The following is a 27,517-nucleotide window of genomic DNA, read 5'->3' on the forward strand; positions in this document are numbered from 1 at the left end:
TGTGCAGAGGGGGGAGGGGGGAGCGAGCAAGGTGGTAAGCGAGTGGGTGGGTGGTGCAGTGACGAGGGAAGGCGAGCAAGGCAAGGTGGGCTGGCTGGGGCTGGGGGTTGATGCTCAACGCGTAGCCCATCAGGGCACATTGGCTGGTTCCTTTTCCCTGGGGCCACCCTCAACACGTCCCTGGAGCAGCGAGGCGGCCCGAGACCAGAGGCGGAGGCAAAGTGCACCAAAACGTGACGCACGACAATGGCAGCGAGCATCATTCAGCCAGCAGCGCGCAGCAGCACCCAACAGAGCAAACGACGACGACGACGACGGCCCCCACCGCCCCGAGCCAGGCAGACAGCGCCGCCGCCACCACCACCACGCCGCCGCCTCTTCATCGCCCCGGCCCCTCTCCCCCTCCCATCACCCCCGGGGCCATTCTACTCGTCCCGTATTGTCCATTCTTTCAGGCCGCCAGAAACGCGCAAACCGCCTCACTCACACCTCGACACACACGGTCGCACGCGCGCACAGCGCACAGCCTTGCCCTCTTCCCATCGGCACCCTCAGTTTCCCTGCACCAGTCCTCGAGGTGTCATTTTTTTTTTCTTGTGCTGTACCTCGCGTCCCATCACTGGCCTCTCATCACCTGCCCCTGCACCCCGATCCTCTGGGATTCAATTTCCCTTAGTACCCACAGTGCTCCTGCCTGTGGTCTGCTCCAAACAAGCTCTCGGCCTAAACCAAGCACTTTGTCCCCCCCCCGCGCCGTGCCGCCTGCCGCCTTCCCTCGCCTTCCCCCCCTTCCCCCTCTGCGCAGTTTTCGCCAAGCTCGGGCCTCGTTGTCTTGGAGCCTCATCTCGCCTCGCTCCCAGCGCCCGCAGCAGTCATCAACCCAACACTGCCAGCGAGCGTCACCACCTGCCAGCCAGCACTGGTGCCTCTTCCCGTCGGACGCCTGCCCCCCCTCAAACCACGCGAGCGACTACAGCCTCTCTCTGCCTCTCGCGCCCCGCCGCCGCCTCCTCCAGCCTGCCTGTATCGACCCAACCTTCCCGTCGTCACATAGTCGCTGCTGCTGCTGCTCCCCCTCCCCCCCCCTCCTCCTGCTGCGTACACTCAATCTCGTCGTCTGGTCTGTAGCTTGCCTCCGCTGCCGCTGGAACCGCTGCTGTATCCGCCGCCGCCGCCGTAGCGCTACCACCACCGTAGCCACTACCGCCGCTGCTGCACCACCACCACCATCGTCTCCCGCCTTGGAGACAACTTCTCGTTTCCTCATCGACATGTTCAAGCAACGCAACCAAGGCTCAAGGAAGAGTGGAGGTTTCACTGCGCCAAAGATTGTGAGTACAGTACCAACGACGACCACTGCATGCACGCGCGCGCGCGTGCACGCGCCGCGGCCAGCGAAAAGCACAAGCGCCAGCGCGACAACCGCGTCCCTTTATACCCACCTGCGCCATCAACCCCGCCCCCGGTTAAGAGATACAAGGAGGCCTGTGGGCTACTGCAATCCTGGCACTGGCGCTGGGGGCGGGGGGGGGGGAGGCGACAGCCGTCAACTATAGACACTGGCTGTGTTGGATTGCATCCTGGCGTGCGCGCGCCTGGCGCAGTCTGTGTTGGTGCCCACTGCCTACACATGATCTCGCCCAAGCCGCCCCCCTCATTCTCTCCCTACCCTCACACTCGCTCCCTCTCCCTCTCCCTCGCTCCTTGACTCCTCCCTTCTCTTTCTTTCTCTCTCTCTGGGTCCGTGTTTCACCACGCATACACTGACGCATTCCCCCGCCACCTCATTCTCTCTACATCGCATTTTGCATCTCTCCACTCGACTTTGAATCACACTACTTGTCATTTTCCCGCCCGTCGCCCAAACACACCAACCGCGTTCCCACTCGCCCACCGCATCATCCCACACCCCCTCGCAACCGTTATCGCAAATCCGACAACCCACATCCCCACGCTCCGCTCGCCACGTATGCCCTCTCGCGATCATCAGTTTGGTCCGTCTACTCAATCGGCACCGCTTCTCGCCGCCGCTCAGACCCCCGCCGGCGCATACAGCCGTCTCGCTGAACAAAACCGCAACTCGGAGGCCTCGCTCGCGTCCTCTTACGACCAATCCCCCAGCGCCCGATACGGCCCATCTGCCGGCAACCAGCAGCCTGGCATGCCCCCTTCTTCATTCAGCTCGGCCACCAACGCCCGCTATGGGCCAACGGCCAATCTCTCGCCGGCCTCGTCGTCGGCCAGTCACGCCAACAGATTTACCCCCGGCGTCTCACCAGAATCTGTAGCACTGCGTGGAGCCGCTCCCGGCGCCCACAGCTATGACCACGACGAGGAGATTGACGACAAGCTGCACACGTTCACCGCCGCCGACCGCAAGGATCTGTCGGCGCCCTTCGTCTTCTCATCATGGCGTGGATGGTCCAACGCCCTCACTCTGTTCGTGCTGCTGGCCGGTTTCGTCATGCTGTTCGCGGGCTACCCCATCATCAACTACTACCGCGACAATGAGAACTCGAACGGTGGCAACACTGCCGGCTACAACCTCGGCGGTATCAACGGCTCGGGCCAGTACCCAGAGCTTACTGGGTTCCCCCAGATGATCGACCCCGACACACCAGAGGACAAGAAGGTCTGGAACAGTCCCTTTGACGACTCGGGCGCGACGTGGAACCTGGTGTTCTCGGACGAGTTTACCAAGCCTGGACGCACCTTCTACCCTGGCGACGACCCCTTCTTCACCGCCGTTGACATTCACTACTGGCCCACCAAGTGAGTGACTAGCGCGCGCGCGCGGGGGCCACACAGACCACTGACATTCGCAGCGATTTGGAATGGTACGACCCCGGAACTGTCACCACCAGGGACGGCCACATGGTCATCACCTTGACCCAGCAGCCCATCCACAACCTCATGTTCAAGTCGGGCATGGTCCAGTCGTGGAACCAGCTCTGCTTTTTCAAGAACGCGTACATCGAGGTCAGCGCTTCGCTCCCCGGTGTCAACGACGTCTCTGGTTTCTGGCCGGGTATCTGGACCATGGGCAACCTTGGCCGCCCAGGCTACGGTGCCACCAACGACGGTCTCTGGCCCTACTCGTACTCGTCGTGCGATGTTGGAATCATGCCCAACCAGACGTACGCCACGGGCAACGGCACTGGCCCACTGGCTGCCCTCAACACGGGTGACCAAAACAACTATGGCGGCTCGCTGTCATACCTCCCCGGCCAGCGCTTGCCCTCGTGCCCCTGCCCTGGCGCCGACCACCCAGGCCCTCCCGGTGTTGGCCGCGGTGCCGTCGAAATCGATATCATTGAGGCCCAGATTGACCCCCGAGTCGAAAAGGGTGCCATGTCGCAGTCGGCCCAGTTTGCGCCGTTCGACGACTACTACCAGTACGACAACAGCACAAAGTCGACCAAGATCTGGGACCCGGCCGTCACCCACTTCAACTCGTACCTTGGTGGTGTGTACCAGGAGGCCGTGTCGGGTGTGTCGTACGTCGACAATGCCGTCTACGCCAACGTCTCGGGCGAGTTCCGCACGTTCGGTGTCGAGTGGTCGGCCGATCTCACGGACCGTTCGAAGGGTTACGTTGGTTGGATCAACCAGGGCAAGCCGGCGTGGCAGATGTACCCCTCGTCTGTCGGCCCCAACCCCCGTGTCGAGATTGGCCAGCGTCTCATCTCCGAGGAGCCCATGGCGCTCATTTTCAACCTGGGCATGTCCAACAACTTCGACTTGGTTCGTTTCAACGACATGATCTTCCCCAACGAGATGCGCATCGACTACATCCGTGCCTACCAGAAGGAGGGAGGCAGCGTCGGCTGCGACCCCGAGGAGCGTCCTACGGCCGATTACATCAACAGGCATATCAATGCCTACAGCAACGCCAACCTCACAACTTGGACGGCTGCCGGCAACACGTACCCCAAAAACACGTTTGGCGGTTGCTAAACGATACCTAGACCTCCCTCTCCTCATGGATGGCGCGCGTGGCACCACCCACCAGCACCCAACATCATTCCACGCGCCCACCCCCCCCCTCCAGCGCATCCTTGTTCCCAATTTCTTCACGCCGCATATACTCATCACGGATCGTAACGAACGGACCCTGCTTCCTCGCGCCAAAACAAGTAGCTGCGGCAGTACCAGCAAGCCGCGCAGGCGCGCGTAGCGCTTTACACAAACAACCCCCCTTGATAGAGTTTGATAAAGACGTTACCTACCTACTACCTACCCCGCACATGGGACACCGGCTGAGCCAACCCACACCCACGCCTCGCCATATGGCCGGCTGCACTTGTTGCATCATGCATTGCGATATCCTAGAGGTTGCTGCGGGTGGCAGTGTTGGCCAAGTGCCACTGACGTGACGCAGGCTGAATCAATGACTGCGGTGGATCATGTTTTGTGTTATTTTTTTGCATCCAGAGGCGGTGCTGTTGGGTCAGGCAAGCCGCAGCAGGTTGCAGGTTTAGGGTGATGAATGCGGCCCTTAGTGACGACATGCAGTGGGCTTTGGGTTTGGCTGCTGCTTGCTCCTAGCAGCTGCCTGCCTGCCCCTGTCGCAGCAGAGTAAAATCACGCCGAGGCCGACGCCCAGGCAGCCAAGCCTGCGCCAAGGTCGCCGAGTGCGCCGAGGTGGAAACATGTGAATCCGGCCCAGGTGTGGGTGGGAAGCAGCTCAAGCAGCCCCTGTCATTTGGTAGCAGCCACGGTAGCAGCCATGCGTAATCTTGGCTCCGAGCATTAATGCAATCACCCGCGCACCCGCTGCTGGCGCCGATCGCGCCGCGCCGCGCCGCCCACCTCACGCGACATGATCATTACATAGCGTCTACAAGGTATCATCGCATGGGCAGGTACATGTGGGCCATGTTTCGGGCCGGTGTGCGCTGCTGCTGCTGCTGCTGCTGCTGCGCCGACGAGCCCGAGGGCTGGCGTGCGAACGCCGACGGCGGCAGGTTGGGGCTGCCGCCCTCCTTGTCTTTGCGCGTCTCGCCGTTCTGGTGGTCGCTGTCATAGTCGCGCAGGCCGTCCCAGATACGCGCCATCTGTGCACCGGCGACGCCCGTCAGCCCGCCCGTCATCGCGCTCAGGCGGTTGTGCGCCCTGCGTGCGGCGGCGGGCGTGGCTGCGCCGCTGGCGGACGGGCTGTCGCCAAACGCCGCGGGGTCGTCGAGCGCCATCGACCGCGACACGGTCGACCAGTCGGACCGCTTCTCGAGGTACGGGCGCAGCAGGCGCATGTCGATGCGCCCGAGGTGCGACGACGGCTCGGTGAGGTAGCTGCGCAGCTCGTCGGGCTTTGTGATGAAGAAGCTGTTGCCCAGCTGGCGGAGCATGTCGAAGCGGTCGTTGAGCGGCGGGATGCCATACTGCACAATCGCCTCCTGGTACGACGCCAGGTCCTTGGACAGCATGATGCCGCCCACCTGGTTGATCGGGTACTTTTTGTAGTGGTCGAGCAGGAGCGCGTGGAACGCGACGCCGACCTCGGTCAGCACCGCCTCGGCGTTCTTGCCGCTCATGCTCTCGTCGACAATGTCCTTGACCTTGCCGAGGAACTCGCACGAGAGGACGCACGGCTCCGTGTTGCCGCGCCAGTCGTCGTCCTTGGGCTTGTAGTCGGTCTTCTTCTGCTTCTGCAGCAGCGTCGTGAGCCAGCTCACGATGAGGTCGATCGCCTTTTGGATAATCTCGTTCGTCTTGCCCTCAATGTGCATGACGTTGTGCTGGTTGAACGCCGTGATCTCGCGCCGCACAGCCGTGGTGGGGCCCGTCAGCGGGATGAGCGCCGTTGACGCGTATCGCTGGAAGAGGTGGCACACGAGGTCGACAGGGTGCAGGACGGTGAGCGCGGTGAGATCGGGCTCATTCTTGCTCTCCTGCTGATCGAGGCGGGCCTGGACAGAGTCGAGGGCGGTGCCGATGTACGACCGTCCAATGGCCTCGGCGAGCACCTTTGACAGCGCAAACGAGTTCTTTCCGACGTCGGCCGACGCGCTCAGCTCGACCACTCGCCCCACGGCCTCGGCATGCCAGCGCAGCATGCGCTCAGCCATGCCGATCGACACGTGCCCGTCGGCCTCTAATCTTCTCTCGTCGTCGGGGTCCTCGCGCAGGCTGCCCTGCCGTGACGGGCCGTTGGTCGGTGTCAGGCTGCCATTGCCGCCCTGGATGCTGAGGCGTGCGTTTGATCGCGAGGGGACAGCCGGGCGGTTGCTGTTACCCGGGAGGACAGAGGTGGCCGACGACGACAGCATGTTGCCGTAGCGCGCCATTGCCGCCGTCGCCGTGTGGAAGGCATTGGGTGCCACCGAGCCGGGCATAGTGTTGACGACACGGTCGAGCAGGTTGGTCGGCTTGACCTTGGCCACAGCCTCATGGTAGGCCGAGAACCTGGCGAGCAGGCCGCCGTACAGCTCGACGAGGTTCTTGGTCTCAATATCCAAGTACCGCGAGCCCTCGAGCCACGGAACAAAGATCTCCTGCAGCGACTGGTCCAGCAGCGCTGCCAGGGGACCCGAGTTGCTGTCAGCCGCCACCTTGGAGGCGCGGGACGGCTGGTTGCCGAGGGTCACGTCGTACGCCTTGAGGTCGTCGACAAGCGTCGTGCACATGACGTGCGAGAGTTGTAAGATACGGAGCATGGCGAGGGTGGAGATGCCCGAGGCACGGGACACGAGGGACTCGATGCGCTGTTGGATCTGGCGGCGTGAGTGGAAGTCGTGCGCGAGCTACTCACCACCTGGCCGAACACACGCTCGAGGAACACCTGCATGACGGCGATGGGGTTGGGGAAGACGGCGCGCACGATCTGGGCCTCCTGGCTGACGGTGGTGCGGATCTCGGCGAAGAGGGTCTGGAGGCCGCCTTCGACCGTCGGTGGCGGGGCGTCTGGGTCGCCGATCGAGGACCAGCTGGGGGTGTCAGCTGCGCGTCCTTCGTTGCCGGCCTAGCCACTCACATATCCGCCACCCCGTCGACATCCGCGTCGACATCCTCGCGCACACTCGACCCATTGTCCTTCTGGATGAAAAAGTCGTGCTGGTTGACGTAGATCTGCACGCACGACTTGCCGCCGTTAAAGTCCTGGAGCACCTTTGCGCAGTGCCCCATCATCCTCGGGTCGCCCTTTCTGTAGCTCCGGTCGAAGAGGCGGAGCACCTCCTTCTCAAACTTCTCGCAGTACTTTTCGACCTCGTCGCGCACGCGATCGGCGCGCTCCTTCTCAGCGCGCGCCTTGACGGCCTTGCGATGCGCCTGGTGCTTGCTCGCGTCGTCGGCGGCGTTGTCGGCCGCGTCGGCGTCGTCGAGCGCCGCCGCCGCATTGTCCGCCACGTCCTTGGCCACCGACATGAGCCGGCGCAGAACGACGGCTAAGCGCGCGCGCCCCTCGCGCGAGTTGCGCGTAGAGTACAGCGACTCGAGCGGCGACGGCGTGCCCTCCTCCTGCGTCACGCTCGTAAACTGCACCAGAGAAAAGTAGTAGCTGAGCAGCATGGACGTGGCCTGTGCGGTCGACCGCGTCTGGTGCAGCGACTCGAGCTGCTCGCCTATTCTTGCGGCGGTGCGGCCGACGTCGTTGATCTTGCCCTCGAGCGTCGAGAACGAGTTGCCCACGGCCTGCCGTCAGCTCGACCCAAACACCCTACCCACCTCGAAGCCCCCGTCGAGCTCGCGCAGCCGCTTGCCGTACTCGCGGTGGGCGCGGCGCACCTCGCTCTCCATGGCCTTTGTCTGCTCGCCGACCTGGGACCGGAGCGCGAGCAGCGCGTCGAGGGACGGCGAGAACGTCTGCATGAACGGGGTGGGGTTGAAGGCTGCGGTCAGCGGGGCGACGGGGTACGACTCACGCCCTGGTGTCGCCTTGGACTCGGCCACGAGCTTCTCGCTCAGCGTGCTCATAAACTCCTCGGTCGAGTACCCGTCCTGCCCGTCAGTGCTGCCCGCCTGCCCGCGGCACCCACCTTGAACGTCGAGAGCTGGAGCGCCTTCTGGATGGCCGGGTCGCGCCGCGGCGGCGTGTCTGGCGGCTTGGCCTGCAGCGTGTTGCGCTTTGCCGGCCGCCTGGGCGGCGGCGTGGATGATGCTGGAGATGCGCTCATGGCGCGGGGTGGGGGGGGGGGGGCTGGGTTGTTGTCGATGGAGTGGTCGTGAACGTACGTTGCGGGTGTCGATGCCGATGTCGACCACCGTCGCGTGGGTGTGACGTTGGTGGTAAACAGCAAGCGATTCAAATCAAAACAAGGCACGTTCTAATCCCATTACGATTATTTTGTAATCAGCCCGTGGCTTCAGGCACGGCCGTAATGTCAGTCGCGACGTGGCTCGCGACAACAAGAAGTTGGACAGTCATCATCTCTTTCTTGCCGACACACCACAATGACCCGGCTAGTGCTCCTCGCGCTCGCGCTTCTCCTCCCACTGCAGGTCGCGGCCCAGTTCGGCAACTTCTTCCAGCAGGCGTTCCACGGCGGCGGGTTCGGCCAGCAGCGCCAGGAGCAGCAGCAGCAGCAGCAGCAGCGGGGCCCGCAGCGCGAGCACAAGGGGTGGAACGAGCTGCACGCCGGTGTGTAGTCGCGACAAGAGATCCACTGACCCCAGTGTCCTGCCGCGCGGGCTACGTCTGCCCCGGAAGCCTGACGTGCGTGCCGACGCCGGCCGACTGCCCGTGCCCCTACCCGTGAGTCGTGCGCAATGCCCCGCTCACGCCCAGCGAGGACATCAAGTGCGTGCTCCCCGACGACCGGCCGCGCGACGAGGGCGAGGGCCCGCCCTTCCTCTGCGTGCGCGGGGACAGCTCGTGCGACGAGGCGGTGCGCTACGCGCGAGGCATCTAGATGCATGCAGGGTATAGATGGTGATGGAGGAGGCAGGCTAGTAGACGGGGAACTTGGGGTCCACGTCTCGGCTCCAGGCGGTGAGCCCGCCGCGTACGTCGCGGACGTGGGCGTCAGGCCGGACGGTGCGCAGGCGTGCGGCTGCGATCTGGCTGTCGTTGCCGCGGCGGCAGATGAAGAGGACGTCGGGGGCGGCGGGGACCGAGTCGGGCGTGGCGAGGATGGTCTGGAGCGGGATGTCTGGGGTCAGCGGGGGTGGCGGCGGGGGGCATACTCGTCGAGTGAGGTAGTGCGCAGATGCCGAACTCGGCTGGTGGTCGTGTGTCGACGAGCACGACGTCGGCGTCGGGCGACGCGAGCAGCGGCGCGAGGTCCTGGCCGCGTCAGCTACGGCGTCGGCCTCACCCACCTTGACCCCGATGCGCTCGCCAGCCCCGCCAGCGACCAAGCCCGTCGCCTCGTCCTGCACCGGCCCAGCGCCACAGAACGCATCGTACCCGACCGCGTCGAGGTCGTCGGTGATGCTCGCGTCCGGCCCGCACGCAATACACTTGACACTCGGGCCGCGCATCTTGACGCTGCGGACGAGGGGCGCGCCGCCGAGGTGCAGCAAATGCAACAGCGGCTGGTCGTCCCCCCTCCCCACAACAAGCTTGATCACCTCGCTCGCCATGGCCGTCCCGACGAGCCCAACGACCGGGCCCCACACGCCGTTATCGGCACAGCTGCCGGGGTCGCCCACGACGCGGGGCCACAGGCAGCGGTAGCACGCGCGGCGGGCGGCGGTGCCGTCGCCGCCACCCCGCACGCCGCCGTACACGGCCCACTGGCCCGCGCTCGCGATCGCCGCGCCCGACACGAGCGGGAGGCCGAGGCGCACGGCCGCGTCGTTGGCGAGGTAGCGCGTGAACGGGCGGTCGGTGCAGTCGACCACGATGTCGTGGCCGGCGAGCTGGGAGAGCGCAGTGGAGGGGAGGACGGGCTCGGGGCGCGGCGCGAGCTGCACGTGGGGGTTGAGCCTGCGAGTGCGCGACCGTTAGCGAGCGCGCTGTGCCTTCCGAACTGATGTCACGCACGCTGCGAGCGCCACGCAGGCCGAGAGCGCCTTGTTCATGCCGACCCGCTCGGTCGTGTGCAGCACCTGCCTGTGCAAGTTGCTCGCGGCGACCGTGTCGTGGTCGAAGATGCTGATGTGGCCTACAGTCAGCTCGCGCCACGGGGTGGAGCTCACCGACGCCCGCGGCCGCGAGGTACTGCAGGAGTGGGCAGCCGAGCCCGCCGGCGCCGATGACGGCGACGCGCGCCTGCTTGAGCGCGAGCTGGCCTGCGGGTTAGCTGGGAACGGCGGGCCAACCCACCCGGCAGGCCCCACTCGGGCATCATCATCTGCCGCCCGTAGCGCGCGTACTCGTCCAGCGTTAGCGGGTAGTCGTCTGGGTCCGCGCTTGCGTCTGGGGGTGGTGCCGACATTGTTGGAGTGGGTGTGAGTCAGAGCGATGTCGAAAGTGGAGGTTCAACTTTTGGTGGCGATAAATGTGGAGGTGGCGACGGCGATGGCGGGCACTGGCCGAGACGACGAGGCGAGCGCACTCGCGCACTCAGCTACACCACTTGCTACACCACTTGACTCATCCCGACCCATACAAATACACGATGCATCTAGACCCGCTCCGCCTACTACAGCCCCACAGAGCTAACCGGCTCCACCAGCGTCATGACCACCTTGCCACGCTGCGTATTCGCGTCCTTCTCGATCGAGATGTCCACCGTCACTCTGTCAAACACCGCGATCGTCGCCTTGCTCCCATCTCCCCGCGGCACATGGATCAGGTAGTTCTCTGGGTCGAACTCGTGCGTGTCCTTGGCAAACGTGATGAGACCCTCGAGACCCAGCTTGGACACGAACACGGCCAGGCCGTTGCGGAACGTGCGGATCACAAACGCCTCCTCGCGAACGGCGTGGTTCGCGGTCCCCTCGGTGCGCGACTTGAGCGCGAGGCCGACATAGAACTCGACCGACGCGCGGCTCGCCATCTGCGCGAGGCGGTGGCGCTTGTTCACCACGTTGAGCATGCGCTCGACGTGCTGCTTCGACTGCAGCGACGGGTGCAGCGGCGAGTAGTTGATCGCGGCCGACAGCTGGCGATGCACCAGCACGTCGGCATAACGACGAATAGGTGATGTGAAGTGCGTGTAGATCTCGGACGCGAGACCGTAGTGCCCGTATGCCTCCTTGGACACACTGCCCGCGCCAAAGTATTCGGCGGCGAGCATACAACGCGTGGCCATGATACGCACAAGGGTGTTGAACTCGGGGTGGTCGGGGTCAACGCAGAGGTCGAGCGAATCGGCGAGCGCCTTGGAGCTCGACACGTCCAGCTTGAGGCCCTTGCGCTTCATCAGAATGTCCTGCAGCGCCTCGAAGTTGGTCTGTGGTGGGGGCGCGTGGCGACGGAGCACAGCAGTGGCAGGGTACGCCTCCTGGATCTTGCGCGCGACGCTGATGTTGGCGAGCAGCATGAACTCCTCGACGAGCGAGTTGGTCTCGAGCTGCTCCTTCTGCTCAACATCAATGGGAGCCGTCGACTCGGTCGAGTTGAGGTGGATCTTGAGCTCTGGAGATGACAGTGACAGGGCACCAGCGGCGATACGCTTTGCCTTGAGCTTGATAGCCAGGCTGTTGAGCAGGCGAATGGCCTCGGTGAGCGGGTCCTTGAGCGACTTGTCGTCCTTGCGCTTCTGGGCAGCGGCGTAGGTGAAGGCCTCCTTGGACGCAATGACCGACTTGGTGTAGCGGACCTTGACAATGTCGCCCTCAGGGCTGAGCTCCCAGATGACCGAGAAGGCAAGGCGCTCGACGAACGGACGCAGGGAACACAGGTTGGTACCCAGCAGCTCGGGAAGCATGTCAATGCGCTTGTCGACGAGGTAGACGGTGGTACCACGCGATGAGGCCTCCGAGTCCATCGGGTTGTCCGCGTGGACAAAGTGTGAAACATCGGCAATGTCTGGGGGTGTCAGAGTTGGCTTCGCAGGCGATTTCGACTTCGACAACTCACGGACACCGGCCTCAATGTTACCATTGGGCAGCTTCCTGGCATGTAGCGCGTCGTCGATATCCTGACAGCCAGGAGGGTCGATACTGCAGATGATGAGGTCGCGCAAGTCCTCGCGGTCGCGCCACTCGGGCGACGAGTCGCTCTTCACAGGCACCTTCCAGCTGTCGCCCTCCTTGGGGAGGCAGTTGAGGATGGCCTTGCCGAAGGGGCGGTACGGGACCTCGTACTCGAGGAGGAGCGACTCCTGCTCGGCCTCCTTGCTCTCCACCTTTCCGAGGGCGCGGACAAAGTGGCCGTCGGGGTAGCGAGACGAGGTCGACCAGCCGTCGATGGTGACGAGGATCTTCTGGTCGATGAGCGTCGGCGCTTGCCTAGTGCGCAGGCGAATACGGGGGAGAGCGCGCGAGACGGGAGTAGCGAACACAGTCTGCTGGGAGAGCGAGGTAAGCGCCGCCTCGGACAGCGAGGAGCGGTCGATGTGGCACACATAACTGGGGCGTCAGCACATATCCCACTTGCTCTCCCAAGTACTCACGCGCGCCAGTTGCGCTTAGTGATACCGACGACACGACCGGTAGGCAGGATCTCCTTGGGGTCCTTCTTCTTGACCTCCTCGACGTCCATCTCTTCGTCCTTTTCCTTCTCAGCCTCAACAGCTCCAGCCTCGTCACCCTCGACGTCGTCGTCCTTGAGCGCAACGTCCTGGTCGAGCACCTCGTCGCCGGGCGCCTTCCACTCGGACTCGGGGAGCAACTCCACAACGACGAGGTCGCCGTCCACAGAGCGGTTCATGGCCTTTCGTCCCACGAGCAAAATGTTCTTTTGCAACCTTGGGGAACGAACAAAGCCCTCGAGGTAGTTGTACTGGCTCGCGTTGAAGTAGCCTTCCAAGAAGCGGCCGCTCTTGACTCCGTTCGAGAGCACCTCCTGCGGCAGGTAGTCGTCGTAGATCCTCCTACTCCTGCGCTCGCTCGGGTCGGCGGCGTCAACACCGCCAGCGACGAGGTCGACAAGGTGGTCGCGGACCTCGCCCTGGAGGCCGTCGACGTACTCGCGTGTTGTCGTCGCGGTCAGGCCCTCGGCAGACGCCAGCTCGCGGTTCCTCCTGTCATCGGTCAAGAGGATGAGCTGTGGGGATGCGCTCGACGACTCGGCAATGTGCTGGGGGTAGAAGTGAAGCGTCTGGCGAATAACTGGGGTGTGAGCTGCTTGTACGAAGGCCACAGCTCACCTCGGTCGTTGCGGTCGTTGACAACCTCGTTCGCCTCCTCGACGCCAGCAGTGGCAGTCTCACGGCACTCTTCATTCCACCAGACCCATACACAGCGCTCCTCGTCCTGCACGAGCTGCTGGAGGCGGTTGAAGAGGGGGAGGGAACGGTGGCGCGTCTCGCGGAGGACGGTCGACGGGATGACGAGGGGCAGCTGGGCCGGCAGAGCGGCGAGGAGGTCCATCTGGGGGTGTCAGAGTTGCAAACGCGCACATGACAACTCCACCTACCTGGTGCAGAACAATGTTCGTGTCAATCACGAGCCAGTGGCCGTCCTTGCTATTGAACTTGGCGTGGCGGTTGTACCCCCGCGCTGGGAGGACGGGGCGGAAGCCGGGGAACTCGGCACAGAGATGGCACTCGGCGAAGCCGCATGGGATGTCGTCGCGGACATAGCGCTCGCGGAGGACTGGCGGGTTAGCTTGTGATCGCGAGGCTCTGAGCAACCCACACTGGATGACCTTGCCGCGCGCCGTCTTCTTGAGGAACTTGTTCTGGGCGAGGGGCAGGTCTTGGCGCTGCCGCTTGAGAATGGTGATCTGTGGGCGGGACGAGGACGTCGCTTCTGCTACTGTTGCCGCCATGGTGGTGCTGTAGCGTGTCGTGTAGTTGATGACAGAGACTGCAAGATGTGTCTTGCGATGCAGCTCGCTGATGACTTCAACGGAAATCTCGAAGTTGAATGCCGCTTATTCAGCCCCGCCATTTTCAGCCACGTGGGACAAATGTCAGACCTCCACCGGGCAGCGTCACCATTCACCGCTACAGCGAACAACGTCTATTTCTGCCAGTCGCAACGATCGCAACAAGACCATCGCAATGGCAGACTTCAAGAAGCTGCGTATCGGCTTCGTGCACCCAGACCTGGGCATCGGTAAGTGGTGTAGACTTGAACGGTGTCATCACGCTGACACGGCAGGCGGAGCCGAGCGCCTCGTGGTCGACGCGGCGGTCGCCCTCAAGCAGCTGGGCCACGACGTGGTCATGTTCACGTCGCGCCACGACCCGGCACGCTGCTTCGAGGAGACCCGAGATGGTAAGTGTTGTACTCAGCTCTCGCTCACTGCGCAGGCACCCTCCCCGTCCATGTCCTCGCTTCACGCATCCCCCAGCGCCTCCACCCCAAGGTGCCCATGACGATCATCTTCTCTATTCTGCGCTCGATCGCGCTTAGCTTCCTCGTCTTCTTCTCGCAGGTGCTCCCCGGACCAGTGGGCATCCTGAACCCCCTCTACCCGCTCGACAAGTTTGACGTCTTCATCGTCGACCAGCAGTCGGTGTGCGTGCCCTTCCTCCGCGCTCTGACCGGCACGCCTGTGGTGTTCTACTGCCACTTCCCCGACAAGCTGCTCTCAGGTGGCTGGGTCATCGACTCGTCGTCTTCCCCGGGCAATGTGTCCCTCTCGCGCCAGAACGCGCCGCTGCTCAAGAGGCTGTACCGCTGGCCGATTGACAGGCTCGAGGAATGGACAACTGGTACGTGGGAAGATTGAGTAGCCTTTCTCACACCCCCAGGCCAGTCGGACGTGATCCTCTCAAACTCGAAATTCACCTCTCAGGTGTATGCTTCAGCGTTCAGGACACTCTCCAAGCGCGAGCCGAGCGTGGTGTACCCTGCCATCGATGCCACCGCGTACCAGAAGGCTGCGCCGGCGTCCGGCGATGGCGTCGAGCTTGTTGTCGAGTACGTCGTGCTAGGAAGCTTGTGTTGGACACTGACAGAACAGTGACCGTCTCACACTCGTGTCGTTCAACCGATTCGAGGCGAAGAAGAACGTCGCTCTGGCGATCGAATCGTTTGCCAAGGTCAAGAAGGACGGCCTGGTCACCAAGTCAATCGCCAGAGACCTCCGACTCGTCGTCGGAGGCGGCTATGACGACGCGCTGCCGGACAACCGCGAGACGCTCGTCAAGCTCCAGAAGCTCTGCGACTCCCTCGGCCTCACGCACTACACTTTGACGTCCCAGACGGCGTCGCCCGCACCCAAGGGCGTGGACGTGCTGTTCGTTCTCAACTTCTCGACGGCGCAGCGCTCGGCGCTCCTCCTTGGCGAGTCGACATTGGCGCTGCTCTACACGCCCGCCCACGAGCACTTTGGAATCGTGCCCATCGAGGCCATGGCCTGCGGGCTGCCCGTCCTCGCGGCAAATAGCGGCGGACCGACCGAGACCGTTGTGGACTTTGCCTCGACCGAGGAGCCGCCAACTGGCTTCCTCCGCGAGCCGACGGCTGAAGAGTGGGCCCCAGCGCTGGCTGACCTCGTGACCCTCTCGACTGCCGACCGAGAAAAGGTGGCGAAGAACGGCAAGAAGCGCGTGCAGGACAACTTCAGCTCCGAGTCGCTCGGCCGCCAGCTGGACAAGGCGTGCAAGCAGGCGATCCGCTTCGACCCCCACACCCTGATCGGCGACAAGCTGATCGCCTACGGCGTGACCCTTATCATTGCGGGCCTGATTGGCCTCTACATTGCCGTCCAGTACGGTGGGGTACAGCTGCCTAGCCTGCCCGACATGACGCCGCCTAGTGAATAGGTAGCTACTCTATAGATCTTGACTATGCTACATGGTGGTGTCGCCAAAGTCCCACATGACGACCCTGGTGTCTAATGGCTTCCTCACTGCAGCGGATGATGCCTCGTCGTCGTCATCTTCGTCGCTCCCGTCGCTGTCCGAATCCGACGCGTTGCTGGACGCGTCGTCCACGGTGTTTTCAAGATACGCCCTTGACCCCACGGCCGTGAGGACCAGCGGGCGGTAGGGGTGCAGCTGGACGGAGTGGAGGGCATCTGGAGTGTAAGGCTGTTGCCGGCTCCGGGTTTCCTCAGCCTCTCACCTTCGTGAAGCTTGTCCTCGAGCAGGAGGCTAAAGGTGGGGTCTGAGATGTCCCAAACGCGCAGCGTGCCATTCTGGTGGGTCAGACTAATCGTCGACTGCAACCCACCTCGTCGCCCGAGGCGAGGTACCTCCCCCACGGGTCCAGTCCGAACTCGATGCGCTGGTTGGTGCTCGCGCTCCGCTCCAGCCTCGCAACGGGCGCGGACGTATCCCTCAGGTCAAACACCTGGATCGAGTCCGACCGTCGTGAGGCCACGAAGAGCGTGTTGCCATCCAGCGGGTGGTACGCGAGCTGCGTGACCCCTCCACCCTCGACGCCGTCGAGGTGGCCCGCGGCGCGCACGCCCGTGTCCTCGTCATAGAGCACGACCGAGCCGCCAAACGAGCCGGCCGCGTAGCTCCCCACGCTGTGCTGGCTGAACGCGAGGGCCGAGATGATACCTTCTGTCAGCCCAGCGTGTCAGATCCACAACCCACCCCGCTGCCCGCCCTTGTCTCGCCGCGTCACGTTCGTCTTGAGCCGCTCGTGGTTGTCGTACCCCGGGCTCGCGATGTCGATGACCTCGATCGCGTTCTCGAAGCCACAGTAGAGCCTGGGGTGAGCTGGGCATCGCGGCTTGTATTAGCTCACTTGTCCGCCCCGACATTGAAGGCGAGGCTATGCGGCGCGATAAAGCGCTCGCGGTGGTCCACGATCGGGTATGAGGCGCGAATCTGGCGTCAGAGGAGCTGGAGGCTTGACCCACCCGTCCGTCGCCCGCGTCGATGAGGCGCACTGGCGTGTCGCGCACACTCGCGACGAAGCAGAACGTCTCGGGCGTGCTGGCTGACGCGGCAGGGTGCCACACGGCGGCGTGCACTGCGTCGGGCTGGGGCGCCGCGAGGGAAGGCGCGAGGTCCGAGCCGAACACGCGTAGGCAGTGGTCCTCGGCTGTGGTGAGCACGGCGCTGCAGTCGGGCGTCCTGTCGTCAGCATTGTTACTAGGGGTGACGTACCATCTCGCGCTGCGAAAGAAGAGGGCCTCGGTTGAGGAGGCAAGGGCGGCCGCTGATGTCGTTGCGCGAGCCGTGGGCGCGTTGCCAAAGTTGAACAATGGCGCTGTTGGCCACTGCGCCGTCTCGGGCTCGGCGTCGTGCGCCATGACCTGGTGATGAGAGCTTTCGCTTGTCGCCGTTGACTGCGATGCTCGCAGCTCGCTGCTTGTTGGCGATGTGTGAGTGATTGGGCTGGACGAGGCGCACGACGCGGGTGGACAATGACGAAATTGACATTTGGCCTTGTTGTTGCGAGCGAGCGAGCGGTGGCAAATTGAAACCTGTAATCAGTTGCTCGCTGCTCGCCGTGGTTGACGAAGTTGAATGTCCAACTGAACGCGTCTCTCCATCAACTCTGACAAACTCTCCACTTCTTCTCTCCACTCTCGACACTTGCATTAGATAGATACCCCAGTCACATCGCCCACCCGAGGTCAGGCATTCACTGCGCATAGAGCTCGGCCTCATCAAACACCCCGCGTACAGCACCCGCCCGCGACGACCTCCTGCTCGCTCACGACACCTTGGACGCCCTGCCTTCCCCCTCCACCTTGGCCGATCCCACACCTGGAGGACATGCTCTTGTGAAACCCGCGTACACTCCAGATACAGCATGTGGGTTACTCAGCCGTGCTTATAGCTGATGTTGCCCAGTCTGAGTGGTCATCATCGCAGCCAAGGTGGCCCGCGGGCTGGCCACCCAATGGAGTACCAGACGACTCACTCGCAATCACCATCTAAACCCCCACCTGTGAATGGTCGCGAACTCGACGAGCCTGTCCCATCAATGTCTACATTGGACCCGAAGGGAGCTCGCAAGACTCTCGGGATCGAGTAGTAAGTGCTGTCGCAAGTGCTGGACGACGCAACTGACCCGAGGCAGCGGGGCAGCTAAGGAGCGCGCGGAGGAAGAGGACCGACGGCACACCCAGCTGGTGAGTAGTTCGCCTAGGTGATAACGTGTGTGGTGAAGCATTGCTAACCATGCAACCAACAGCGAAAGGTCAGCGCGCCGACGAAGCCTACTTCCCCTTTCCGACCTGGCCGCAATACTCTCGTCGTCGACGCTGCACCGGCAGCTTCATCCAGTCAAGGTCACGGTCGCTCTACACACGGCCAAGAGCCCAATCCTGAACGGAAAGCCGGACGTTCACGCCTACACGGCAACCCATCGCCATCACGCTTGAATGGATCCCCAGACAATAGGTCTTTATCGACACGCCGTGCGCATGACGGACTAGCAGAAGCACCCCAACCCAAGCGACCGAAAGTCCATCATCAACCTCCCGAGATGTCGAAAGACGACCTGGTACCGCGCTCCCGCGAGCGTCGAAAGCGCCCTCCAGAAGTAGATGTCTTTGAAGTGCAGTCGTCTGAGGACGAGCACAAGCACACCAAGCGTTCTCCAGGCTTCCCCAGTGCGTCTGGTTCGACCCGTGATCTCACTACCAGCCGGAGCGCCTCGCCCCAGAAGAAGCCGCCAGGCCAATATCGTCTCATCTCCCCTTCCCCGGAGGCGGACGATGAGGAGGACATCGAGCAGTTCTCATCGCCGCCAGAGGCTGGTCCATCCAAGGCGCAAAAGGTATCAGCAAGCCGCGAACTGAGCCAGTTCAAGGTTGCTAGCTCGGGGGAGAGGCGGCCCAAAACCAAACAAGCCATGAAGAAGAAGGATGGTTCCGTCCCCGAGCCTGCGCCCATCGCAGTGAGTTCCCTTCGACGTGACCTTGTCTGACTATCAGGTTGCAAAGGCGAAAAAGGCTATGTCTAGGCCCTCACCACCTGATGAGCGCTCCCGCATCAAACCCGAACTGTGCTTCAGTGGCGATCGGCCAATACTCAACCCATCTTTTACTCTCCACCAAGGAACCGATTTTCTGACGCTGTTCGGAAAGGCTGCAGCAGGAACACAACAGGAGTCGATGGAGATAATACGCTTGGACGACATCGACCAGTTGACTGTGAGTGCCCTTCGAACTTTCCTGAACTAACAACCGTCACTAGTGGTGCCTCAAACCTCCTATGATGCTAATGCTTCTCGCACCTGGATCAGTTAAGACATTTGAATCATGGGTGTCAGGTGCGGCAGGCTCAAATGCTGATCAGTAGCCCAACTCACACAAGCAGATGTTCAGCCGAAACGAGGCATGATCTTGCCAGACGATTTCGCCAGTCGGGAGACCCTCAAGCTCCTGCTGACCATGACGCCTAAAAGCACCACATTGTACGAGCGCAAGTACGTCCTCCGTCTGTCCTCAGCTAATGACAGCTCGGAATGGGAACAGAGTCTGAAGCTCCAATACGCCGAATTTCAGAAGCCACTCAACGCCGATGGATCCGGCCGAAGGGCTGGGCCGAGCAGGACGAGGGATGGACCAAGCCAGAAGGCATTTGAAGCCGCAGAAAGGCGCGGGATGATCACCAAAGTGCTAAACAATGGCCGCAAGCCTCAGCGGCGAGGTTCCGAGGAGTACCACGAGCCGTTGCCTGCGGATAGACGGAAAGTTAAAGGCAAAGCCCCCGCAGATGAGCCCAAGCAAACCAAGCTGGAGTTGTGAGTTACCGTATGAGCATAATCCTCCCAGTTCTGACCGGGTGCTAGCAGCTCCCCGTTCACCGCCCGACGCAGCACACGTGCTACCCGGCTACAGGAGCGAGTGAACGATCCATCGGATTCTGACGAACCTCTCGAAACCGAGCCACCCCCTCGCGCAAAGACACCACGGCCTGATCGTAATGAGGTGTAAGTCTGCATCTGCTCGGAGGAATGCTGAATGCGCAGGCTTTTTGGATGGCCATTGGAAGGCCGCAGTGACGTCCAAGTAACCAAAGGTGACAAGTACCGTCTCGACGAGGGCGACTTCCTCAATGACAACTTCCTGGACTTTGGGTTGCGGTTTACCCTCCACGACGACTCTGCAATCCCACCGGAGGTCCGCGACAAGGTCCACATGTTCAACTCATTCTTCTATGACAAGTTGTCAAAGAAGGACAAGGGGTGCGTGCTGTGTGTGACCTAGCCCTAACGCTTCAGATCCAAGCCAGTGGACGGGGAATGGCCTGCGTATGATTCGGTGAAGAAGTGGACCAAAATGGCCAACATCTTCGACAAGGACTACGTTATTGTACCCATCAACGAGTCATTGCACTGGTTCCTCGCCGTCATCTTCAACCCTCGGGGGATTCTGAAGAAGCGCGACCCGCCACTCGAGTCAGAGCCAGCGGAGGTGCCGAGGCGTCGGGCCACGCGACGGTCAGTGATCCGCCCAGGAGACAGTGACACCACCGGACAGCAGTCGCCGTCGAAGTCACCCGACCATCAGCCTCTCTCTCCGCCGAAGCACGTCGATTCGGAGGACCCACTCGATGTCATTGACGACCAATCATATGAGGACCACGGAGAAATCGAAAAGGTGTCCAGCCAGGTTGACAAGATGACTATCAGCCGCAAGGGAACGCCAGACAATCCGTCACCTCAACCGATCAAGTCTTTCACGTTAGAGTCGTTCTACGCCCAGGACCGCCCTGCCTCTACCAAGGCGGACACGGAGCAGGCTGGCTCACCAGCCCCAAAGGGGCCTGCGAAGAAGCCCAGGCGTGAAGACTGCGACCTATTGGCGGGGGATAAGTGGGTACAGAGCCCATTGACCAGACGCTGACAATAGAACCTACATCCTCCTACTGGACTCGCTCGGTGGAACGCACAAGGCCGTTGGCAACAATCTCAAGCGCTGGCTTCAGTTTGAGGCGCGCGACAAGTTGCCGCAATCTGAGGTCCCTGACGTCGAGGACATGTCAGACTCCGTGTACCTCGACGCCAAAGTGATTGAGCAACCCAACTCGTCCGATTGCGGAGTGTTTCTCATACACTACGTCCGTTGCCTCCTCAGTGATCCGCGAAGCGTGCTTCAGTTCATCGGGGTGAGTTTATCTCCCAAGACAATGCTGACGGATCAGAAGGGACCACCCCACCGAAACGAAGAGGATCCGGCCTACACAGCGGAGCTCGATGCAGTGTGGAGAAGGTTGGACACGGAGCGACTTCGGGGGGCTTGGGCGGAGACTCTTGACGACCTCACGGCGAAGTGGAATAGTCTGCACGACGTTCCCTCGGCACCTGCACAGGGAATGAACGAATCTACGACCTCGGTCACGGCAATGGGAGATGACGCTGGACAGTTGCCAGCGTCACATCATTCGCCAGCTCTGTCGGGAGGTGTCCTCACGTGCGCCAACAATCGACCTACTATCCTCTCACCATCACCACCTGCAACCCCAAACTCGCCACAACAGCAGCTTCCGACCTCCGCCCCCCGCCGTCAGATTTCTCCTCAGCCCTTCCGAATGTCACCTGAAAAGAGTGATGGGCCCAAGGCGGGACAAAGTCCGACTGGAAGTGCTTCAAGCGGAGAGAAGTCGCACAAACGCGGCTCTTCCCAACTGTACAAGCCGGTCGACCTCGAACAGAGCACAGGTGCCCCGCCGCCGAAACGTACGGAAGCCTATGTCGAGATACCTCAACATGTGCCTGGTGGTTATCCTCTCCACAAGGGGGCATCGTCATCTGCTTCCACACCGGGACCGTCCAGACACAGCGATGAAGGCGGAGGCGGGACGACACCTCTGCACCATGCTGTCGAAGCCGGCGCCCTCCCACGCATGATGATACCAACCACCCACTCGGCGGGTTCATCGCGCAATACTCCGTCCGACTTCAGCGCATCAGACAAGGAAAACGCCGTCGACAAGGAGAATGAGCGGCGGCGACAAGCCGCGTCTCCTGACAGCACCTTGAGTGGGCCCACCGGCTCGCCTCCTCCCAGAACCGGGAGTGTCCCGAGGTCGATCCAGAAACGTTTGGCGGCTGCAAAGCTGCAGCGAACAGATCCGGTGCCAGCCAGGATTGCTGAGCGCCGAGTATCACCCAGCGTGGCGCCAAAGGGACCCCAGAAGAAGCGCCGAAAGCAGTCAGAGGCGGCCAGAGCGGACAGCGGGATGACTGTGGACCAGGCGATCAACATTGATTCAGACTCGGGTGGTGAGCACTAGCGGGGTATTGTGCGTCCCTGTCGCATGTATGTAGCTGCATTGACAGCACGCATTGTATAGCACGTACCATTACATGAATATAGCATTGGCGAGGAGCCTGGCTGGGGGTTGTGGAGACGGGGGGATATGGGCGAGGTACCGAGGTGTTGGGACGTGCCTCCTGTCCAGTGAAGCAGCGGTGTGCACCGCGCGGCAGGTGTGCGGCAGGCAACTTGCATGGGGCGTGAACCCGGTGAACCAGTGTGTTGCGGCTAGCCTAGTGGCATTTGGTAAGAGTGGTCTAGCCTGGGAAGAGTTGGGACTGAGCATGTTCGCATGAGTGCACGACTGGTTGGGTCGGGGCATGACATTCAAGGCGACGGGCAGTGCTGCGTGAGACGCAGCCTGCTCTGGGCCGACAATCTCGCACGCAGACGCCAACTGGCCCTCGAGTATTAATGGTGAGCCGCGTGCCTCGTCGCTGCCATTGATAGGATGTGGCGGATCTGCGTCGCGATTGGAGGTGACGTGACGCCGTTTGCTGCCGTGTCGAGCCCGCGCCAACAGCATACGGCATCGTTCCACCACTGCATCGTGCCACTACGGCGCACACGCCTCGTTAATGAACAGCCAGCAGCGCGGTCAGAGCGGGTCGTCGTATCGGCGCACTCGGCGTGCCTGGCAACAGCGAGGGGGTGCCGTCCACTCGCTTCGCCAAACCTTCTTGCGTGGTGACCAGCCACTGGCGCTGGCGCGCTGGCACACGTCCGCTGAGGTCACAATCGGGGGCGAGCGCCGCATGGCTACATGGCGGCTCTGCAATATACGCGTGCCTGTAGGTGCCAGTGCGACTCGCTGTAACGTGACCCTCATCGCCAACCAATCGCCGAGACTGCTCGTTCTGGCTGACGCCGGTGGCCTTGCTGGCCCAAGTCGCTGCTACGCATCGACCGAGCTCCGGGCTTTCGTGCGTGTTAACGAGTACATGCAATGTCTGGGCTCCTGTGGTGGCTGCCAGCTGCAGTGTCGTGCAGTCCTCTGCCTAAATCCTGGCACAGCGTGGCGGATCTGGGTTTGGCAAATCGGGATGCTGATGACGTCCGGGGTCGAAACGCAAAACCGGACCGACATTCACCTCGCTCCCATGGCCAGTCTAGAGCCGACCTCTTCCCGCCCCATTGTGCCCAACGTTGTTAACCTTTGGGGTCGGCCTGGCTTTTGCTACAGGCACTACTAGCCTTGCCCTCAGGCCACAACCAGGGGCACCGACACGCCGAATGGCGCCCCCTTCGAGCCACCTGGCGCAAGGAACTACGACGCTAGCACCAGAGGACACAGTATGCACATCAAGAAAGAGGCCACAGGATGGGACCTGTCGACATCCCGAGGACGTGGTTCATTGGGGAGAGCGCCCAACCACCTGGCGGGGAGTAGCGCGTGTCGGGACAGTAGCGGCAGCCCACTGTTTCAGAAAGCTAGAGGTTCCGTCATGCAGTTACGAGCCATGTGCCTCTGGGATACCGTGTCGCAAGCCCAGGCGCTACATGATTTCTGCAGGGTGTGCAGGCTGTTTCATTCCTGGTTCAAGTCGCCAACGTGGCGATTAAGGTTGGCGGCAGGTGCCTGGTCAACACCCAGCTTGTGCGCCCCCAGACCCGAAATCTGCGTCTTACACCGCAGCGCCTGCCTCGGTGCGCCGGAGGCCGGCATGCTCCAGTCGAGATTGTATCGGGACCTTGGTCAATCCAGCCGAGGGGTCACGCATCGGGTCTGGTTTGCTCGTGCTGTGACCCCCATGTGGCTGCAGGCGTGGTCGAGATCCGGCTCGCCACAAGCCCTGGTCGTCAAGTCGAAACTGCACATAGTTTAGATCCACCTCAACGTCGTCCCGAACCCTTGCCCTCAGCAGGCCGTATGCCTCAATAGTGTTTGTTACACTGTGCCTCGGTCCATCACTCTTAGGTACGTCCTGCACGTCGTCCGTACTGCACCAAGCCCGTCGCCATTGCTTGGGGGCGACCCACAGGCGGTCCTGATGCAGCACCTCTTAACCCCCCACACAATCATCCCAAGGCACTGGATAGGCTCGGCCAATGGCTATCTCGTTCTGGGCCTGGCCTTCATCCCAGCGTGAGAGCGAGAGGGCCCACCGTCGAAGCCTTTCGACAGCGAGCAGCCTGGTATAAAGCTGCCTGACTTCACGTTTCCGCCCTCGCTTTCTGTTCCCACACTTCACAATGCTCGCCAAGTCTGTCATCGCCCTCCTCTTCCTCACGTCGGCTCTCGCTGCCCCAGCACCCAACCAGGACGCTTCGCTGGAGGCGCGGGCCCCAGAGCCTGCCGTCCTGGTGGAGGAGGGGGCCGAAAAGCGTGCAATTTGCTGGGGTTATGATGATTATCACTGTGCTCCGCTCTGTGGTGGTGAGTTCACTCGAGGCATCTCTTTGACCATCTAACACCTTCAGACCTAAAGTACGAGTGTGGGAAGTAAGTACTGAAGACCACAAGACTGCCAAACCGCGAGGGCATTACTGACAGGGGCAGGGAGTGGCACAGGTGCGGTTGGGACAAGTCCGCTGGTGCTTGGATGTGCTACAGTCATTAAAGACTTGAGGTCCGTCGCGCCAGAACAACACCAGCCAAGCTCGGCGCCGTAACCACTTCCGGCCCAAACAACCAGTACGAAGAGAATGTTAGAAAAAGCCCCCATCACTGCGGAAGCAAGGGTGTGGCATGCATCTCCTCCCGCCGTACAGTACATACATCCTGAGGCGGTCTAACCATACGTGTAACACATCCACGCGTCCCCGCTCCACTGGCACCACTTCCACTGGCTGTATCGATCAGCGTTGCACTCCGGACCTCGGGGCTCGCTACCTCCGACACTTACTTTCCGTGGCAGTAGTAGTCTGAGTCTGGCAGTGGGGGTCAGCCGAGGGAGCAGATGAGAGGAAAAATGCGTCGAAGGCACTCACGACCACATCGAACGGGGACAGGGTGAACGTTGTAGCCGTAGCCGCGCTCATCGAGAGCAACGGCTCTTTGCGCGGGGGCAGAGGCCGTTGGGGTGCGGGCTTCCACTGAGCCGGCCTGGTCGGCAGCCGGGGCCGCGAGACCCGAAGTTGCGACGAGGAGGAGGGCGGCGATGGCAGGCTTGAGGAGCATTGTGATAAATGGCAAGTGGCTGGGGGGATAGCAAGGCGAGAAGAGTCAGGCCGGCTTTATACCAGTGTGATCGCTGCCCCGGGGTATCCTCCGTTCCTTCTCAAGAAGGTCCCCCCTCGCGCCCCATCACCCCACTTCGCACCCTCGGACCTGCCTAGAGCTCCGGGGCGAGTAAAGAAATCTTGGTCGCACCCCAGGATCTATCAAAACCTAGAGCATGAACCAGCGCGCGAGAGCAACACAACAGACGCGCCGAGACAAGTGCATACCCGAAGAGAGAGCGAGGGGGGCCACAGTGATGCCTCAGTCGGCGCGCGGTCGCTTGCAGGCCATGACGACGGGTATCGACGCTGCACCGCGACGGAGGAGATCTCGGGACGACGTTGGCATGGCGCAGAACTCAAACTGCCAGATACCATAAGCGCTGTTTCGGCCTGACGACCAGGGTTTGTGGCGGGCCCGAAATGGGGCTCCTTGCAAAAGCTTGATTCGAAGCCGTGGGCCGCCTCGCGTTTATCTGCAGGCCGAGACTGGGGGCCGCGCGCGACTCCAGGACACGTGGCCACCGGGCTGCGATATCGCGCATAGCGTCCTTGTCGGCGTGAACTGGAGTGGACGAGCGAGGACTCTTGACTCGAACTGAGCATTCACGGCCAGTCTCGAGACGTTGTCGAGCCATCAAGTCAGTCGCACTCTCAGCTAGGTCAGGAACATGTGAGGCTTCCATAAGATAGGCTAGCTATCCTCCGGACGCTTTGGGCAGAAGGCGATAGGCTATGCATGCCCCACCGGTAGCTCTTGTGTTCGGGAAGGGACCGATGAATCCTTCCGTCTGGTTCATGAACGGTGTGCGGCGACAAGCATCACCAGATATGTATGGATCCGTGCCTCCGGCCCCATAGGAGATCCTACCACGGCTGCTTGTATCTGTAGCACGTCCAACCGCCGTTGCTCCACTTGCAGTCCGCCCACTCGCTTGACTGGTCAGTACTGTGCTCGCGACGCTCGCCCCGTCTTCAATACTTACGAGCTGCACGAGAACTTGGGGTCTGACAATGTGAGTCAGCTGTTCGGAGGCACGGGTACGTGAAGAGATGTTGAGAAAACACCCACCAGGACAGATCACTGGGCATCTGTAGCCCCAGGCGCCGCGACAGGATTGGCGCTTGTCCAAGGAGACCTCGTGCGCGGGGGCACTGGCGTCTGAGTCGCGTGTCTCAAGAGACTCGGCCTGGTTGGCAGCCGGGGCCGCGAGGCCCGAGGTAGCGAGGAGGAGGAGGGCGGCGATGGTGGGCTTGACGAGCATTGTGAGAAGCAACAAGTGTTGGGGGGAGCAGCGAGGTCCCAGTCCAGCTGGCTTTATACCAGCTCCTCCATCGGGCTTGAGAACGGTATCGGCGTCAGGTAATATCATTTCACCCGCACGCTCGCCCTCGGACCTGCCCAGACATGCGGAAAGAGCTCCCCGAAAGCTAGTAGAGCACTCTCGGTCGACCCGGGACCTGGTCCAAACCCAGAAGAGCGCGATCCAGCACAGTGAGTGGGGCGTGGGATGTGAGTTGGCGACCCCTAGTGCCTACGGGACGAGTGCGCGCGGAGGGCTGTCGGGTCACGGCGACCCCAGGCAGGACATGGCGGCGGCTGCAGTATGGGCAATGAGCACGCCGTAATAGTGCTGAACGAGGAACGGCCATGCTACCAGTCGTGGGACCCAGCGCTTGGTGGCAGCAGATTCCGGGACCAAGATAACGTTATCTCAGTCTAGGTTCCTGGTTCCAAGCGCCAAATGTGCTGTTTCAACTTGACGACCAGGGATTGTGGCGAGCTCAGACGGCGGGATAACCAGGCTCCCGCGAGTTGCAGCAGGCGAGTTGGGGTCACTCTCTGACCTGTGGCCGACTCCAACGCAGGTTAAACGCCTTCCTGCCCACCGGGACCTAGGCCAACTTCACTGGAGCGAACCACCCACGTCTGTGTGAGTTGGGCCGTACGTAGCGCGGTGCCCGCGGAACGAGTGCGTTCGGAGGAAACGTGGTGCGTAAGGATTGCAGGTTCTTGAAGTCCGTAGGGACGTCGACAGTCGGGACGAGGAGGAGGACGTGTTGCCGTAACTCGTGGACCGAGGAGCGATTGTCGCACCCGAGGCGACAGATGCGTGCGTAACCTCCGGCCTCTGGGACGGGTATCTCGTTGTGTGGAAGGCGTCCATTGTTCCAGCGGCAGGTGTTTGGGGTGCAGCGTGGGCCCCATGTCGTTTGGCTGCAGGGGCTGAACTG

The 27,517-nt window shown here is 62.1% G+C and overlaps 11 protein-coding genes across 11 annotated transcripts; 5 read left to right on the forward strand and 6 right to left on the reverse strand.

Moving 5' to 3' along the window:
* Positions 1-1,271: 1,271 nt before the first annotated feature.
* Positions 1,272-3,957, forward strand: Q8F55_005767 (uncharacterized protein; the record flags this gene model as incomplete). The annotated part of the gene is made up of 3 exons (XM_069354255.1): positions 1,272-1,331; positions 1,991-2,772; positions 2,826-3,957. The coding sequence occupies 3 exons, from the start codon at positions 1,272-1,274 to the stop codon at positions 3,955-3,957; spliced, it is 1,974 nt and encodes a 657-aa protein (XP_069208897.1).
* An 893-nt stretch (positions 3,958-4,850) lies between these two features.
* SEC10 (Exocyst complex component 5) lies at positions 4,851-8,114 on the reverse strand (the record flags this gene model as incomplete). The annotated part of the gene is made up of 6 exons (XM_069354256.1): positions 4,851-6,713; positions 6,752-6,926; positions 6,974-7,632; positions 7,666-7,829; positions 7,863-7,938; positions 7,977-8,114. The coding sequence occupies 6 exons, from the start codon at positions 8,112-8,114 to the stop codon at positions 4,851-4,853; spliced, it is 3,075 nt and encodes a 1,024-aa protein (XP_069208898.1).
* Positions 8,115-8,391: 277 nt separating this feature from the next.
* LCL2 (Long chronological lifespan protein 2) lies at positions 8,392-8,849 on the forward strand (the record flags this gene model as incomplete). The annotated part of the gene is made up of 3 exons (XM_069354257.1): positions 8,392-8,578; positions 8,614-8,653; positions 8,726-8,849. The coding sequence occupies 3 exons, from the start codon at positions 8,392-8,394 to the stop codon at positions 8,847-8,849; spliced, it is 351 nt and encodes a 116-aa protein (XP_069208899.1).
* A 37-nt stretch (positions 8,850-8,886) lies between these two features.
* Positions 8,887-10,319, reverse strand: Q8F55_005770 (uncharacterized protein; the record flags this gene model as incomplete). The annotated part of the gene is made up of 4 exons (XM_069354258.1): positions 8,887-9,868; positions 9,926-10,046; positions 10,081-10,173; positions 10,208-10,319. The coding sequence occupies 4 exons, from the start codon at positions 10,317-10,319 to the stop codon at positions 8,887-8,889; spliced, it is 1,308 nt and encodes a 435-aa protein (XP_069208900.1).
* A 207-nt stretch (positions 10,320-10,526) lies between these two features.
* Positions 10,527-13,762, reverse strand: DIS3 (exosome catalytic subunit dis3; the record flags this gene model as incomplete). The annotated part of the gene is made up of 6 exons (XM_069354259.1): positions 10,527-11,857; positions 11,909-12,399; positions 12,444-13,101; positions 13,140-13,362; positions 13,409-13,587; positions 13,630-13,762. 6 exons carry the CDS (start codon positions 13,760-13,762, stop codon positions 10,527-10,529), a joined length of 3,015 nt encoding a protein of 1,004 aa, XP_069208901.1.
* A 235-nt stretch (positions 13,763-13,997) lies between these two features.
* Positions 13,998-15,710, forward strand: ALG2 (Alpha-1,3-mannosyltransferase-like protein; the record flags this gene model as incomplete). Its single annotated transcript, XM_069354260.1, has 5 exons — positions 13,998-14,052; positions 14,098-14,214; positions 14,250-14,654; positions 14,694-14,862; positions 14,906-15,710. 5 exons carry the CDS (start codon positions 13,998-14,000, stop codon positions 15,708-15,710), a joined length of 1,551 nt encoding a protein of 516 aa, XP_069208902.1.
* Positions 15,711-15,737: 27 nt separating this feature from the next.
* Q8F55_005773 (uncharacterized protein) lies at positions 15,738-17,155 on the reverse strand (the record flags this gene model as incomplete). Its single annotated transcript, XM_069354261.1, has 7 exons — positions 15,738-15,964; positions 16,012-16,084; positions 16,120-16,454; positions 16,491-16,606; positions 16,645-16,727; positions 16,760-16,976; positions 17,010-17,155. 7 exons carry the CDS (start codon positions 17,153-17,155, stop codon positions 15,738-15,740), a joined length of 1,197 nt encoding a protein of 398 aa, XP_069208903.1.
* Positions 17,156-17,835: 680 nt separating this feature from the next.
* Q8F55_005774 (uncharacterized protein) lies at positions 17,836-22,097 on the forward strand (the record flags this gene model as incomplete). Its single annotated transcript, XM_069354262.1, has 11 exons — positions 17,836-17,885; positions 17,932-17,983; positions 18,046-18,051; positions 18,385-18,753; positions 19,502-19,602; positions 19,651-19,791; positions 19,831-20,046; positions 20,083-20,676; positions 20,714-20,969; positions 21,006-21,073; positions 21,977-22,097. The coding sequence occupies 11 exons, from the start codon at positions 17,836-17,838 to the stop codon at positions 22,095-22,097; spliced, it is 1,974 nt and encodes a 657-aa protein (XP_069208904.1).
* A 2,216-nt stretch (positions 22,098-24,313) lies between these two features.
* On the forward strand, positions 24,314-24,567 carry Q8F55_005775 (uncharacterized protein; the record flags this gene model as incomplete). Its single annotated transcript, XM_069354263.1, has 2 exons — positions 24,314-24,497; positions 24,542-24,567. The coding sequence occupies 2 exons, from the start codon at positions 24,314-24,316 to the stop codon at positions 24,565-24,567; spliced, it is 210 nt and encodes a 69-aa protein (XP_069208905.1).
* A 285-nt stretch (positions 24,568-24,852) lies between these two features.
* On the reverse strand, positions 24,853-25,241 carry Q8F55_005776 (uncharacterized protein; the record flags this gene model as incomplete). Its single annotated transcript, XM_069354264.1, has 3 exons — positions 24,853-24,910; positions 24,967-24,991; positions 25,052-25,241. 3 exons carry the CDS (start codon positions 25,239-25,241, stop codon positions 24,853-24,855), a joined length of 273 nt encoding a protein of 90 aa, XP_069208906.1.
* A 908-nt stretch (positions 25,242-26,149) lies between these two features.
* Q8F55_005777 (uncharacterized protein) lies at positions 26,150-26,547 on the reverse strand (the record flags this gene model as incomplete). Its single annotated transcript, XM_069354265.1, has 3 exons — positions 26,150-26,216; positions 26,269-26,290; positions 26,355-26,547. The coding sequence occupies 3 exons, from the start codon at positions 26,545-26,547 to the stop codon at positions 26,150-26,152; spliced, it is 282 nt and encodes a 93-aa protein (XP_069208907.1).
* Positions 26,548-27,517: the final 970 nt, after the last annotated feature.

Source organism: Vanrija albida (assembly GCF_041260175.1).
Source record: "Vanrija albida strain AlHP1 chromosome Unknown contig_4, whole genome shotgun sequence".
NCBI lineage: Eukaryota > Fungi > Basidiomycota > Tremellomycetes > Trichosporonales > Trichosporonaceae > Vanrija > Vanrija albida.